At 44.1% G+C, this 17,301-nt stretch overlaps 1 protein-coding gene across 1 annotated transcript in view; it reads left to right on the top strand.

The window, feature by feature from the left end:
• Positions 1-16,109, top strand: part of COL4A2 (collagen type IV alpha 2 chain) — a 320,821-nt gene extending 304,712 nt beyond the window's left edge. The window contains exons 45-50 of the mRNA XM_077297013.1: positions 76-174; positions 338-484; positions 3,221-3,337; positions 5,310-5,501; positions 6,868-7,154; positions 12,393-16,109. Coding sequence (XP_077153128.1) covers positions 76-174; positions 338-484; positions 3,221-3,337; positions 5,310-5,501; positions 6,868-7,154; positions 12,393-12,647 — 1,097 coding nt within the window. The 3' untranslated portion in view covers positions 12,648-16,109. The remainder of the gene's footprint in view (positions 1-75; positions 175-337; positions 485-3,220; positions 3,338-5,309; positions 5,502-6,867; positions 7,155-12,392) is intronic.
• Positions 16,110-17,301: the final 1,192 nt, after the last annotated feature.

Here is a 17,301-nt window from a genome sequence, read left to right as displayed (position 1 = left end):
TGATATTTCTATAGCTGCGCCACTGTACTTCTTCCATATACTTAATAATATAAACCTAGTTTTTATTGTCAAAAGGTAAAATAGGATTGCAGGGTAATGAAGGTGGACTTGGATTACCTGGATTCCCAGGAGACAGAGGTCCTAAAGGCCCAAAAGGAAGACGTGGATCAGAGGGTAAGTACCAAAACAATCATCTTCTCCATTATTACCAAGTTTGTAATTGTATCTGTTACATAAAGTAAATCAAAATGCATAATCAACCATGATGTCTTCCTTCAAAGCAGGGAAGGATTCATTGCGACTTCGGAGACCTTCCTGACTTTCTATTCTTTTATAGGTCTGCAGGGTCAACCTGGATTGCCAGGAGTTGCTGCGGAACCATTAAATATCCGTGCAGAACCAGGTTCTATTGGTGTAACAGGAATTATAGGTCCTGAAGGCATCAGAGGAGACGTAGGACCTCATGGTCTCGTTGGTGATAAAGGTATGACTATTTTCAGCAGTGTGAGGCTAAAGTATAGACATTAGAAGAAAAAAAGATCCTTCGATTTCTAGACAGAAGGGTCTCCATTGCTCTGCTGAATATCATGCTCCTTTAATCTTCCCGTGCTTAGCAGAGTTGAATATATGCTATGGCTATGCCGCAGGATACATTTGCAAAATTTTCTTTTCTATACACACAGCATGTATATTCATATTTATTTCACATCCTAGTAATGAAGATCACGTGTCCAAAGTCTTTCTACCTCATCTGAGAGCAGAATGATGAATTATTATTTTGCTTATATAGGGCCATCAAATAACGCAGCACTGTACAGACATCATCACTGTCCCCACATCATCACTGTCCCCATTGGGGCTCACAATTTGAATTCCCTATCAGTATGTCTTTGGAGTGTGGAAGAAAACCAGAGAACCCAAAGGAAACCATGGGGAGAACAAACAAACTCCCTGCAGACATTGTCTTTGGTGGGACTCGAACACAGGACCCCAGCACTGCAAAACAACAGTGCTAACCACTGAACCACTGTACTACACGGGGCAGAGTGGTATCAATCAGAGCAATGTATCACTAACTTTAATGGTTGCTGTCGTTTTGATCACAGCTGTTTTATCTGCTGCAGATCTACCAATTCTCTGTATGCTGAGCTCTGTATAACCCGGCTCCCACTACTGATTGATAGTTTTCTGTATACACTCTGCGGGGGCAGCCACTAATCAGTGTTGGGGATGGGGTTATACAGAGCTCATGAATATGGAGGACTACATGGCATCAGGTTTACTAGCTCCCTAGTGATAATATCCTGTTGAGAAAACAGTGATTTTATGAAAACTACAGGAAGCAGCTCAATAAGTGACACATTACTGGAATCAGTGTATCTGCTCTTATATCATGTTGCTTACAGACTACAGGTCCTTCTCAAAAAATTAGCATATAGTGTTAAATTTCATTATTTACCATAATGTAATGATTACAATTAAACTTTCATATATTATAGATTCATTATCCACCAACTGAAATTTGTCAGGTCTTTTATTGTTTTAATACTGATGATTTTGGCCTACAACTCCTGATAACCCAAAAAACCTGTCTCAATAAATTAGCATATTTCACCCGTCCAATCAAATAAAAGTGTTTTTTAATAACAAACAAAAAAACCATCAAATAATAATGTTCAGTTATGCACTCAATACTTGGTCGGGAATCCTTTGGCAGAAATGACTGATTCAATGCGGCGTGGCATGGAGGCAATCAGCCTGTGACACTGCTGAGATGTTATGGAGGCCCAGGATGCTTCAATAGCGGCCTTAAGCTCATCCAGAGTGTTGGGTCTTGCGTCTCTCAACTTTCTCTTCACAATATCCCACAGATTCTCTATGGGGTTCAGGTCAGGAGAGTTGGCAGGCCAATTGAGCACAGTAATACCATGGTCAGTAAACCATTTACCAGTGGTTTTGGCACTGTGAGCAGGTGCCAGGTCGTGCTGAAAAATGAAATCTTCATCTCCATAAAGCATTTCAGCCGATGGAAGCTAGCTTCATTGACCCTGCCCTTGATGAAACACAGTGGACCAACACCAGCAGCTGACATGGCACCCCACACCATCACTGACTGTGGGTACTTGACACTGGACTTCAGGCATTTTGGCATTTCCTTCTCCCCAGTCTTCCTCCAGACTCTGGCACCTTGATTTCCGAATGACATGCAAAATTTGCTTTCATCAGAAAAAAGTACTTGGGACCACTTAGCAACAGTCCAGTGCTGCTTCTCTGTAGCCCAGGTCAGGCGCTTCTGCCGCTGTTTATGGTTCAAAAGTGGCTTTACCTGGGGAATGCGGCACCTGTAGCCCATTTCCTGCACACGCCTTTCCAAACCAGACTCAGTCCACTGCTTCCTCAGGTTCCCCAAGGTCTGGAATCGGTCCTTCTCCACAATCTTCCTCAGGGTCCGGTCACCTCTTCTCGTTGTACAGCGTTTTCTGCCACATTGTTTCCTTCCAACAGACTTACCATTGAGGGGCCTTGATACAGCACTCTGGGAACAGCCTATTTGTTGAGAAATTTCTTTCTGGGTCTTACCCTCTTGCTTGAGGGTGTCAATGATGGCCTTCTTGACATCTGTCAGGTCGCTAGTCTTACCCATGATGGGGGTTTTGAGTAATGAACCAGGCAGGGAGTTTTTAAAAGCCTCAGGTATCTTTTGCATGTGTTTAGAGTTAATTAGTTGATTCAGAAGATTAGGGTAATAGGTCATTTAGAGAACCTTTTCTTGATATGCTAATTTATTGAGACAGGTTTTTTGGGTTATCAGGAGTTGTAGGCCAAAATCATCAGTATTAAAACAATAAAAGACCTGATAAATTTCAGTTGGTGGATAATGAATCTATAATATATGAAAGTTTAATTGTAATCATTACATTATGGTAAATAATGAAATTTAACACTATATGCTAATTTTTTGAGAAGGACCTGTAGGTGGCAAAAACCTAGTGACATTGTTCCCTAAAGTAAACCCACGTAGTTATAGCAGTAATTCACCAGTAATTGTAGGTCAAGGTCGGATGGAATGAGTTATTAAGGTCGAACCCAGATGTCCCTGAAGGATGTAGATATATTTGAGGCTGGTTAGTTCGGATTGACAGAATCGAGGACAGTCTGTAAATGTCATGGCTTAGCAAATAATAATTACCAAACTCTAATTTAGAGACTTGCTTTCCAGGAGCACAAGGTCCACAAGGTAAACAAGGTGTGCCAGGTGTAGCTGGAAGGTCTGCGGCGCCGGGCATCCGTGGAGACCAGGGGATAATGGGACAGAGGGGTCCTTTAGGATTTCAAGGTAAATAAAAAAGTATACCTCACTGAGTGACTCTGCAGATCTTCAGATGTTTCATTATAGTTTGGATATTACTAAATCAATTAATCAATCAATGTATTAGTCGTGCGATCTGCATTAGCATCAGTAAGGAAAAGATACGCGCGAGATCCTTCATAATTTCTTAATCCCATTGAGAAGTAAATAATGCCCAGGTATTCAGCTGCGTTCACGTGCCGCCACCGCTGTTCTTTTTTGCAGCAGCAGCAGCAATGGTAGTAAAAGGGTAAAGTTTTTGCTGCCATTTTCAAAAGTTGAGGAAAATGGTGCAATTTTTATCACTGCAACATGTGAATGCAGCCTACACACAGTGTCTTTCTACATTGGTTGCAGAACTGCACAGTATGTGTGTGGCAAGCTTTATACTGTAGGTTCTGCACAGCGGCTGTCCATCTCTGCCAACACCATAAGGGTATGTTTCCACGGTCAGTAAACGCTGCTTGTTTGACGCTGCAGCGTCAAACAAGCAGCGTCCAGATGTTCCAGCATAGTGGAGGGGATTTTATGAAATCCCGTCTCCACTATGCGTGGAAACCCGCACGCGGCGGCCCTGCGACTCCGGACATGCTGCGCGTCTTTTCAGAACGCAGCATGTCCGTACACCTTGCGGGGACGCAGCGTCCCCGCAAGGCATATCACAGGGCGCTATGGCGAGGGGTGCGATGATCCCGGATGTGTACTGTACACATCCGGCACCATCGCGTCCCAGAAAGGGGGCGGGGCTTAGCGCCGAGCGGCTTCGCCGCTGCGGCGAACCCGCCGGCAAGCCGTACCGTGGAGCCATACCCTTAGGGTGTGTGTCCACGTTCAGGATTGCTTCAGGATTTGGTCAGGATTTTATGCAGGTAAAATCCTGACCAAATCTGCACCTGAGGTCACTGGCAGGTCACCTGCGTTGTCCTTGAGTTTTTTCTGCAATGTAAGGACATGCTGCATTCATGTGAGTTTTCTCAGGGCCGCCGCATGCGTCTTTTACTGCATAGTGGAGACAGGATTTCATGAAATCCCCTCCACTATGCTGGAACATCTGGACGCTGCTTGTTTGACGCTGCAGCTCTGCGCAGCGTCAAACAAGCAGCGTTTCCTGACCGTGGAAACCCACCCTTAGGGTGGCTGCAGTATTAAGTTACAGGTGCAGTTTAGCACAATTGGTATTTATCTACAGTACTTTGTATTATTGGGACACGTAGCAATTTATCTAATGAAACAAGTCTTTGTGTAATCTACACATCACAAAGTATTAGGCACAAAAAAGCGTCATCTTTATTGGGCCACTTGGGAAAGCAACCATATAGGTAGCAGTTAGGCGCCATATGGTCCTTTACAGGCACAGAGAAGTAAGAACATTGTCTGCATTGGTTTTTATGCACTTGAACCAGTAAAAATGGCAATTTATTACTGAATTTAAAGGGTTATCCCCCCAAAAAAAAACAAGGTATCCTCTATCTTTTGGATAGTGGATAACTTGATGATCACTTGAGCTTCATCCAATAGGACCCACACAGTTCCCAAGATCCGGGCTTTAGAACCTGGAGAACGAGGCTTTGCAGCCCCATTTTGAATTTAGCGGAGGTAAGAATGCACAGCTTTCTCTCAATTCATTGTCCAGGGGACTAGCCAAACACTGCACATGTCAGTGCTATAGACAATGAATGGAGATATTCAGAACGTGACTGCAAAAACCCATTTTCTGAGTTCTAAAGCCTCGATTTCTGAGTTGGTGGGGGTTTCAGTGGTTAGACCCCAACGATCTGAAAGTTATCTAATTTCTTGTTTTTTTTTAAGTGGGACTACCTACAGAGGAGCTCATAACTGGCACAGGCGCTGTATGGGTTTCTCTTGGGTACTTCCTTCAAATTGATTTGTACAGTGTCAACAATGTACATTTTTAGGACGATATTTACTGCAGCATATTAAGTTATCGTCTGTTTGTCAGGAAACTCCGGTGTACCGGGTACTGTTGGGTTGCCAGGAATGCCAGGAAGAAGTGTGAACATTGGCTATCTCCTAGTAAAGCACAGCCAGACTGACCAAGAGCCTATGTGTCCTGTGGGCATGAGCAAGCTGTGGAGCGGATACAGTCTGTTGTATTTTGAAGGGCAGGAGAAAGCGCACAACCAAGATTTAGGTAACATGATTTACATCTTTAATTACATTTTCACACTAGGGTAAGAAAAAATATAACAGCTAGAAGTGCGATGATAAAAATGTGAAGCCCGGCAGTGCTAAAGGAGTACTCTGCTGATTTATTTTATTTGTATACATTTATTCTGTCTATTCTATTCTTAACATGTCAGAGTTATTTTACTGTATGCCGGACATGAATTACCGGCTTTCCAAAGGACACCGGTGCGTAAAAATCGGACAGCACTGGCATGGTGCGAGTGCTGTGTGATTTTGTTTCTCGCCCCCATTGACTTACATTGGTGAAGCATGCTGTGATTTTTTTTCTCAGTCCGATTTCAGCTGAGAGAAAAAACGCAAATGAGATGTCACCCATTGAATACAATTGGTTCGAGTGCAATCTGATTTTTTTATTGGATTGCACTTGTCCGTTTTTCTTGCAAGTGAGTATGAGCCCTAAGGAAAATCATAGCTGTTGCACTGTGTGCTTTAACTGTTAACTTGATAACTAAATGGTCAGTAATAATCATTTTGTATTATATATATAAGATGTGGAAAGCAAAATGCCTCAGCAAGGAAGTCTACCTACAATCATTGTATGGGGCCTTTAGAGGGAATCTATGATCAGAAAATGGCCTATTTTTTAAATCAAGTTTTGTGTTAAATTTATTTTTTTAATTTTTGGGGCATTTTTTTATGTATTACAATCTGTATTAAAGAGAAAAACTGAAATCTTGCAATTTTCACACCTAAAATTGGGGCTTTTTTGGTCTGTAACTTCCTGTGGTTACAATAAAAACACATGTATATTAAACACAATTGTCAGACCCCGACCCTATCTTTTGTATGGAAGTGTCCAAAAAGCCCATAAAAAGATGATAGTGAAAGACGGGGAGCAGGGTCATCTGTGACATAACGCAGGATCCACCAATCACACAAGGCTATCAGCTGTGTACACAAGAGTCATTGTCATTGTAACCCAACCTCTGATGATAAAGAACCTTGCTGTAAACTGTTCCTGGAAGGAAGCAGTCTAAAAATGCCCAAGTGGACGGGGTGAAAATTGCAAGATTATTATTTTATCTTTTATGAAGATCATAGTATGAAAAGACAAGAAAAAAATGCCAAATTATAATATATATATAAATATTTATATATATATATATATATATATATATATATATATATATATATATATATATATATATATATATATATATATAAAAAAAAACCTGATTTAAAGAATAGGTGATTTTGTAAAGCTTCCCTTTAACCTCAGTCTGACAGTTTACTACACATCCAATGTACAGCCACTTTTATGTTAAAGCATTTATCCCTATGTTATAACCACATGTGCTGTGTTTCCATAGGTCTGGCTGGATCTTGTCTGCAACGCTTCAGTACAATGCCTTTCCTATACTGCAACCCAGGTGATGTGTGCTATTATGCCAGTCGTAATGATAAATCCTACTGGCTGTCAACCACAGCTCCTCTTCCAATGATGCCTTTAGTAGAAGAAGAAATTCAACCCTATATAAGTCGTTGTACGGTTTGTGAGGCTCCTGCAGTTGCAATTGCCGTCCATAGCCAAGATACTTCCATCCCATTCTGTCCCGACGGCTGGAGAAGCTTGTGGATTGGATATTCATTCCTTATGGTTTGTATTTCGGTTAAATGTTGTCTTTACTCGCTACGTGTAATCCTGATAACCTATCAGGGTTTTTTGTACATGAAGCGCCCCCACTGCCGCAGGGCCGAGGGGTACCCGGTACCGGGCCTCTGAGTCTCTGCTCTGGGGTTGTCACGGTGGCTAGGCCCGATCCGTGACCCTGCCGTGGGGCGCACAGTGAATGATGTGACGGATGATGGTAGTGGTGGTGAGGCTGTGGTGGTGCGGTGCAGTAAATAACGAGGACACCAGGTTGCAGTCTCTTTACCTCTTTACTGAAGATTTCTGGGTCCTCAGTCCGGAATCCGGATAACCAGGCTGCGCAAGTCCGGCCGGCCCAATGGCACCTCCAGAGTTCTCTTAGCAGGTGGAAATCTGTGCCTTCCTGCTAGCGCTAGGTGTTGTGGTCCTTCCCTGCTGTGCTTACGGAAAGTCCCCACAACTGTTGTGTCTGTTTCTTAAGTTCCCTCACAACTTGATTAGATGATGTACTGCTAATCCTCCGTCCCTCCCTGGTGTTCTGGTTGGGACGGCACCCGTTTGACGGGTAGGCTCGGAGCTCTTCCGGGACCCTAGAGTCGCCCCTCTCCACAAGTTGCCCCCCAAGACTGCATAGGTGATTAAAGTTAGACAGCCCGCCTTAAACTGACTGTCCTGCCGCTGTTTGGAGTATTGCTTGAAGCTGAATGTTATGATACTCCCTCGGCGTTCCGGCCACCGGTAGTGCGCCTCAGTAGGATGTTGCTTCGGTCTTACAGCACGACTCCTACTGGTATTTCTCCTTTTGCTTGATCTCGTTTCTCACTCAGCACAATCTATCTCGCTTCTAATCCTTCCTTGGGCACCGCCGCTATCCTGAGCAGGCACGGTCCCGTTACGTTCGTTCAAGTTGCCAAGCCTCTGTCAGGATCCCACCCCTGACAGAGACCCTACTGTATCTTCCCCCACAACACCCTCTGCCACAAGGTGTTGCCTGGTTCCAACCCAGTCAGCTTTCTGATCTAACTTCCTGCCTGACCCCCAGTTTACCCACTATGGTGGGGAGTGGCCTAGTGAATAGAACCCCTAGCTCCCCCCGGAGGCCCGACTGTGAAATGTATTGGTGTCTGTGATACCTGATCAGATGAACTCCTTCAGTGCCATCAGACGTACCGTAGCTCCCCATAGTGGCGGAGCCACAGTACTGCAACGACCAGGACTCTGGGGCGCTGCACTCCCCCCTGGTTAAACACAGTACTCCGGGACTGAGAAGAAAACAGCAATACAAGTTAGCAAAAAGACATACAGTTTTGTTGAGTGCAATAACAATAAGTATATTTAAACAGAGCTTCCCTTTATGGGAGGTGAGGACACTTGAACGTTACAAACATGGTTAAATATCATAGCAACATGCTATAAATAACTTTTTCTTACCCAACCGGGTATTCTACTAGTACAAAATGGTTGAACAATAATTTAACATTGCCTTTAAGGACATACACTCGGAATCCACTAAAGACCTTCTTATAATCACATTATAAGGCAATTTAACTTTTTCATTCTCCTTCTTTAAATCTGCAGGACCGCCTGTCCTAACGGCACCAGACCTACTGCCTCTCCTTTCTATGCAGGACCGCCCCGTTCAGCCCGGGCCTACTGCCTTTTCAACTACTATACACAGTATAGAACATAACATTACTTTCAGTTTAAGAGCACTGAGCCATCCCTATATGGCTCCTATGAGGACTCAGGGTTCACCTTCTATCCCCATTATCTATCAACATTATCAAAAACTGTTTCTATGGAACATTAAACCTTCTCATTATCTTTCTCACTAACATGCATGCTGGACACCACGTCTACCCCTACGGGCCCACTGCATCCTTCTTCTAGCTTTCACTTTCTTTCTGGGAACATCATCAGCATTTCTTTACAATTAACTAGTTGGGTACGTACAACTTTCTCACATAAACATTATCATCACGTTCTCTTTATCAAAACATCATTGCTATCTCTCAGTCTTAAAGCAATGCCATTCTTTTAAGTGCAACAAGTGAACATCCCCTTTAAGAGGGGACCAAGTCTCTATGAGGTAGCATATCTTCTCAAGCCACCAGTCCATACTCGGCAAAGGTTCCAGTGTGGTATCTTCACAAAGAGTCCTTCTTTAAGTAAAACCAGTAGGGAGCACCTTTAATAAGGTGCAAACTATGTACAAAAAGTTTGTATCATGCACTGTTCATGATTGCGGCAGTTCTGAAAACTTGTGCAAAACTAGAAAAACAAACAAAACAATAGGGATCCCGGGTCAACAAAAAGGATCCCCTTAAGAGTTAACCCTGGACGGGTTTAGCAACAAAACAGTAAAGCAGCAACTATATACATACTCAGGGTATCGAGGTTTATCCCTCCAAGTCTGGGGACGGCTTCCGTGAGTACCGCCCTCCTCCTGCCACCACGTAAAGGGCATCAGCACCCTGAATAGGGGTCTGGGTACTCACGGTTCTCCTTGGAGTGATGGTCCGCAAACATTTGGCACACAGGGAGATTGGGACAATGACCGCTGGTCTCGGTGAATCATCGGAGAGTGGGACTGTCACTTCCGGCTTGTATTTGCGCACGTGCAGGGCATACCACCCCTTATCTCCCCAGTGGCGGGTGTACCGAACTCGGTCTCCTGGGTAAAGATCCCGGCCTGGGTGTCCCTCGATGAGATGCGCCTCTACATCCCGCCGGTTTACAAACACTTCCAAGGCAAGACCGGGCTCCTTAATGAAGCCCCAACCTCCCTGCAGCCGGAAGGTGCTGATCACGCCATAGCGCTGCGGGCCCCAGTTCTCCTCAGCAGCCTGTCGGACCTGGGCTTTAGTTTGAAGGTCTTTCTCCCGCTCAGCCTGATGCCGGAGCTCCTTCTTGCGGGCCCACTCCTCCTCTTGCTGGCGCAGCTGCTGGCGGCATTCCCTCTGGCGGATGACCTCAATAATCTCCCCCTCCTCCTGGGCATCCCCTGGAAACCCCATCAGATTGGTAGTGGCCGCGCGGGTCCACTTGAAGGTTACCCATTCTCCCTGGAGCTGCGTGGGCTGTTTGATGGGTCGTAGGGGGCTATCGGCTGTCTGCAGAGTTTCCCAGGGCCTCTCGCATTCGATGCGGCTACACACCCGCCCGGGTGGTCGTGGTGGGGGTGAGTCTACATCCACCAGCAGGGGTTCTTCAATCGCCACGCCAGGGTCGGCGCCGTTACCTGCTTCCGACGCATCTCCGGTGCCGGTCTCCTCTGTTGTCGGCTGCGGGATCGATGCCTGGTGCGGGTGCGGCTCCTCGCTAGGGGTGGTGGCTCGCTGGCACAGACTCCGGAACTGCCGGCACAGCTCCTCTACTTCCGCCCCGAGGATCTCCTGATTAGCGCAGCCTGGTAAGAACTCCGTCGGCTCCCATTGGCAGAGCCTGGTACGGGTCTTCTCTCTTTCTCCGGGGTGACTTCCGCGCTCCATGCTGCCAATCGGATTCTGCCTCGTGGCATCCAGAGGCTCTTGCTCCTCCCCGTCCGGAGGGCGGCCTTTCTCTCCTCCACCATCCCACACTAGGAGGCGGGTCCTTCTCCTTGATGGGCATATCTTCTGGACATAGTAGTATCTGTGAGGGGCGGGCTCCATCTTCGCGCCACTCTTCCAAGCTACGCCCACGATGACACGCCCCATGCTCCCTGCGCGCCACATAGTACTACAATGGCGGCGGTTTTGGCGGGGAATGTCGTAGCACAGTCTTTGCAACATAATACAGTCCTAGCACAATAAATCGCAGTTCCAAGGCACACATGACCTGATTCTTCAGGCTTAAGTAGATCCTGTTCGTGACGCCAAGTTGAAGCGCCCCCACTGCCGCAGGGCCGAGGGGTACCCGGTACCGGGCCTCTGAGTCTCTGCTCTGGGGTTGTCACGGTGGCTAGGCCCAATTTGTGACCCTGCCGAGGGGCGCACAGTGAATGATGTGACGGATGATGGTAGTGGTGGTGAGGCTGTGGTGGTGAGGTGCAGTAAATAACGAGGACACCAGGTTGCAGTCTCTTTACCTCTTTACTGAAGATTTCTGGGTCCTCAGTCCGGAATCCGGATAACCAGGCTGCGCAAGTCCGGCCGGCCCAATGGCACCTCCAGAGTTCTCTTAGCAGGTGGAAATCTGTGCCTTCCTGCTAGCGCTAGGTGTTGTGGTCCTTCCCTGCTGTGCTTACGGAAAGTCCCCACAACTGTTGTGTCTGTTTCTTAAGTTCCCTCACAACTCGATTAGATGATGTTCTGCTAATCCTCCGTCCCTCCCTGGTGTTCTGGTTGGGACGGCACCCGTTTGACGGGTAGGCTCGGAGCTCTTCCGGGACCCTAGAGTCGCCCCTCTCCACAAGTTGCCCCCCAAGACTGCATAGGTGATTAAAGTTAGACAGCCCGCCTTAAACTGACTGTCCTGCCGCTGTTTGGAGTATTGCTTGAAACTGAATGTTATGATACTCCCTCGGCGTTCCGGCCACCGGTAGTGCGCCTCAGTAGGATGTTGCTTCGGTCTTACAGCACGACTCCTACTGGTATTTCTCCTTTTGCTTGATCTCGTTTCTCACTCAGCACAATCTATCTCACTTCTAATCCTTCCTTGGGCACCGCCGCTACCCGGAGCAGGCACGGTCCCGTTACGTTCGTTCAAGTTGCCAAGCCTCTGTCAGGATCCCACCCCTGACAGAGACCCTACTGTATCTTCCCCCACAACACCCTCTGCCACAAGGTGTTGCCTGGTTCCAACCCAGTCAGCTTTCTGATCTAACTTCCTGCCTGACCCCCAGTTTACCCACTATGGTGGGGAGTGGCCTAGTGAATAGAACCCTTAGCTCCCCCCCCGGAGGCCCGACTGTGAAATGTATTGGTGTCTGTGATACCTGATCAGATGAACTCCTTCAGTGCCATCAGACGTACCGTAGCTCCCCATAGTGGCGGAGCCACAGTACTGCAACGACCAGGACTCTGGGGCGCTGCATACATATTTTACGACTGCAAATTTAATCTATTAGGTTTTAAGGTCCATTTACTTGTAGAAGATTATGGCATATATCCAAATATGAATCTTTCAGTTTTGTTTTTACATATATGATGCTTTTATATCTCGTAATAATTGCATGTGCATGTAAAAAGACATTATAGTGTATCAGTAGATTTACCACGGTAAGTCTAGTAGTGAAGTGTAACTTTGCTATCTTTATCTCAGCACACCGCCGCCGGTGACGAGGGAGGTGGACAGTCCCTTTCTTCTCCTGGCAGCTGCTTAGAAGACTTCAGAGCAACTCCATTCATTGAATGTAACGGTGGTCGTGGAACTTGCCACTACTTTGCTAACAAATACAGCTTCTGGCTTACGACTATTGACAAGGCATTCCAGAGCTCCCCGTCTGCGGATACACTGAAAGCCGGCCTGATCCGAACTCATATCAGCCGCTGTCAAGTTTGCATGAAAAATTTGTAAAATGAAATTTATACGTATTCCCTTTTTATAAGTAAACATTTAACAAATGTATTATTGGTGCTCAATGTTAACTTATTACCTCACTACTTGATTTCACATTTGTTAAGAAAATGTTATTTTTGTTCACCTAATTAGGTGGGATCAGTGCCATTACACAGAACTCCATTTATACATATGTTAGGACTTTATCTGAAAGGTGTTTGACTTGGTCTGTATAGAGAAAAATAAAATGATGAAGTGACACGTGGATGAAATGGCTGGGGCTCGTAACATTTACCTTCTTGTACTTTCCCTATTCTGTTTTTAATTGACTAGGACCAGTGTGGACTGCTGAATGCAAACAATGGTTTGGGACCCACACCCATTAATAATTTCCGGTAAAGCATTAGGGATATCAAATTGTATCCTGTAAATGGTTTGCATTTGTCATATATTAGTAGGCATGGTGCCAGCCTCTGTCGGTGCCTTTATACTGGTTACTGTAGGGCAAAAGGCGAAAATCCGATGCTACTGAACTGTAGAAAGGCCACAACGCTTGGACTCCTATGAATCTTCTGAATAAAAAATGAGCTACTGACAGACGTTTCTGGCACCATTTTGTTGGAAGAGCAGGCATATTGAAACACATCGGGGAAGTTCAGGACACCCCCTTACGTATTCAAAATTCTTGGGTTAAGCCAGATATCTTGTGTCACCTTTAGATCACTATGGTATACAATTGTACTGTAGTTTATTTTTGGTATAGGAGAACCAAGAATAGTGTAGGTAAATGACCAAAATAAAAAACCTAAAATGTAAACACAATAAAGCAATAACAAAAAGGCCTTAAAGGCTAAATACAACTCTGAGATACAGTATGTAAAATACATTTCTCTATGTTAGTGGTTACCTAAAACTGCACTATTGTCCAGTCTTCAATCTTCATTTATTTTCATAATAGTTCTTATGCATTTTGCAGCCTGATCCAAGTTTTAAAGTTTCAGATTTGTCTCTTGTGAGTGTCCCTCCCTGTAATATAGGCTGTTTGTGAGGGCTATATCAAAAGTGCTGCCGCCCTCCCATCTCATATATTAGCACAACTTCTATCCTGCACTTATATTCTCGTCATGTTCTTTCCTCGTTATCTCAGCTCTCCTGAAGAGATACTTTTTCCCCGCTTCATGTGTCCTCCCTGCTGCTATGTCTAACAATGAGAGAAGAGAGGGAGAGCAGAGGGAACTGAGCTGCTGGAACTCTGATGATTTGTAACATTTTGTCGAAAGGAGGATCCAGCGGTAGGCGGAGGTGGTTAAAAAATAACTTTTATTGTAAAGTTATTAAAATGAAAATCACAATGTCGACCACTAACACACTGTTAGGACAGATCAATGCATTGCAGCATGCGTCTTACTCATGATCTAACCTTATAGCAAAAGTTACACCACTAAATAGTGTGTCCAACAAACCTATTGGTCACATAATTAAAATAATTAACATATGCTAATTAAACGCAATGTTCAACATGATTAAAAAGCAGACGTGACAGACTGAGGTAAATACATACAAATGGAATTATACCATAAATTAGAAGGAAAGATCAAGACTCATTCTACTTGTTGTTTCATTCTAATTTATGGCCTTTTCCATTTGAGGCTAAAAGTGTTCCTTTTTTAAGACCACACAGCAGCATACCACACTGGTTTTAGATCTTTTTTATATAGCGGTTTTAGATCTTCTTTACTTCTAAACAAATATATGTACTTACATAGTGTTTGCAACACTGTATGGTTAACATTTCAGTTTTTATAAATTGTTTTTAAGTCACACATCATTTATATATTATTATTATTTGCAATTAAAGGTCCCTAAAACACTTGCAAATTGACAAAAGAATAACTAAAATCCCAGTGTAAATATAATATTAGCGTGTAATTGGCATTGCCTTCACTTTGGGCCATAGAAAATGACTGCACCGTCCTTGTCAGTATTAGCAGATATTGGGCTACACAACTAAGCATTTCTAGACGTTAGCCACTAGGGGGCATCAACAACTGCTTGTGAGCAGACCATATACAATTCCTTCGGTACAGTGTATAGTTTACCAGCAATAGTTATGAGAACATTAGTCTATGAACATTGTGCCATTTCACTGTATACTGATGTGAACCCCCCGCTTTGGCACAGCGATGCCACGCATTTTCATATGCTTCTCTTTGACTGGACCAATTTGCTCTCCCATAAAAAGCTGCAAGAAAAAAGTGCAGTGTCATATGTGAATAGGAGTAACATTGTCTGAGGCACATTCCTGCATGCAAATCAATTTTCTTGCAATTTTATAGTGCCTGCTGACTGCAATTGAAGCATTATATATTAATATGAAGATATGTGCATCGCTAGTACATTTTTCTGCAGTGTTCTGTCCAGGTCAAGACATTATATGATCCATTGATTAATTCATACAAGAAATATAGATGCAAAGCATAAAGATCATGTATACAACAGCAAGCACTGGTCCAGGTAAAATGGTTGTGCAGCCTAGAAAACCCCTTATTGGAGCATCCTGAGCCGATAGCCCCTCTCCCAGTATGCCAAAAGCGATGTCCCATGTGTTTCTCAGTCTGAGCGGACGCAGGCATCCAAATGGCTGACAACCTACGCTACAGCGTTGGTGCTGCAATGATTTGGCACCGCACGAAAACCATGTTCCCCAATGAGCCGCTTAGCATTGCGCTCCCAGTACCTTTACAACATCACCTTGGGATTCCGTAGCTGTGGGTCTAAACGGATACCATCTACTTGTGGGTGACCATTTTATCTCCACCTGCAGGTAAAAATGAGAGAAACCTTTTCTTCTCACCAGTCACACGTTAGGCCTGTACAGTATTACCGGAAACTATGGCTAATTTACATAAAATAGTATAGAAGATTTCAAGACAAGCCATCAGCTCTTCTGACATACCTGTTTTAGTAAAGAATTCCATTTCCCATAAACTAACGATGCTGGAGCACATGTACTTCGCACTCAATATGATGATAGTATTCCTGGAATTGTGGGCATAAAATGATAAATAGTGTTTCTACCTCTACTCAATGGATGTGTCCCCATTCAGTCTTTCACTGTTCAATCAAGGCTGACAGTGTCAGATCTCATTCACACTTGCAGAATTTAACCAGTTTTTACATCCAGATTTTAAGGCCAAAATGAAGAGTTGGACCAACACAAAGACGAACCACAAATTTTCCATTTCACTGTAATAAGTTTATGTTCCACTCTTGGTTTTCACTTGCAAAATACTGACATATTGTGTAGAATACATTCATTTAACTAAAAACAGTTACGACAAGAAAACTAAACGCCCGCAGTTCAGGTTCCAGTGTTGTAATCACAATTGTTATCTGTGTTTCTTTTTCTCAGATTTTGACTTTGTAGTTTTCTCAATATGATGCTGTTGTAATTATCCTAAATAAAAGTATATTTTATAATTAATTATGTGTCTATTTTATGTCATAGCCTTCAAAGTTAAATGATCATATTTTAGAGTTGAAGAAAAAGATTTGCAGGACCCTGGTCCAGTGGCCATGTGTGTAGTCCATGGCCGACACACCAATGCCCTGCAAACCTCTTTCTGGCCAGCAAGCCCAGCACGAGAACTTTGTTACAGCACGATACATGCATGACATTGTGTTGAGCCTACTAGTCAGAGGAGGTTCACAGGGCTCTGGTCCGGCAGCCATAGACTACCAACATGATCTCTAGACCAGGGTCCTGGAAATATTAATGCTCTCCTCTATAAAGTTCACGTGTAACACACATACATCAGACTTATCTGTTAACCGCGGTCTGATTCTGCTTGTCAAATGGTGTGCATGCCGATAATCTGATACCGTCAGCACTGATTCGATGGTGTCAGACTGTTTAATGACACCCTCCAAACTTGTAACACCCTTGTGTTAAATTAATCATACATTTTCAGAGGAATAACAGGAACCTCACAATACAAACGTCTATGAAAAGCGGCTCCAAAATTGTTATTCTGTGAAGAATCCTAGTAATTACTAGAAACAGGTCCTCCTTAGAAAAAATTTAAGATGAAATACAGCTTGCAAAAGTATTCATTCCCTTGGCTTTTTACCTATTTCGTTACATTACAACCTGTGTTTAAATATTTTTGCCATCCGATTTGTGAGTGATACATCAGCATCAAATAGTCTAAGCTGGTGAAGTGAAGTGAAAAAAATATAGGCAAAAATTTAATTTATGGGATCAAATAACTAACAATTGGCATGTGTATATGTATTCACCGCTTTTGTTATGAAGCCCCTAAAAATTTCTAGTGCAAGAAATTCCCTTCATAATGCCACATGCTTAGTGACAGGAAGTCCACCTGTGTGCCATCTAAGTGTCAGTATAAGTGTAAGTTTGTCAGTATATACACACCTTTTCTGAAGGGCCACAGAGGCGGCAACACCATTAAGCAAGAGGCACCACTAACCAAACACCATGAAGACCACGGAGGTCTCCAATCAAGTCAAGGACAATGTTGTTGAGAAGTACAAGTCAGGGTTTTCAAAAAAATATCCCAATCTGTGATGATCCCCCTGAGCACCATCAATTGAAAGAACATAGTACCACAACAAACCTGCCAAGAGAGGGCCCCCAACCAAAACTCTCAGC

This window comes from Ranitomeya variabilis, chromosome 3 (assembly GCF_051348905.1).
Source record: "Ranitomeya variabilis isolate aRanVar5 chromosome 3, aRanVar5.hap1, whole genome shotgun sequence".
Taxonomy (NCBI): Eukaryota; Metazoa; Chordata; class Amphibia; order Anura; family Dendrobatidae; genus Ranitomeya; species Ranitomeya variabilis.
This window is presented reverse-complemented; position numbering and strand designations above follow the sequence as displayed.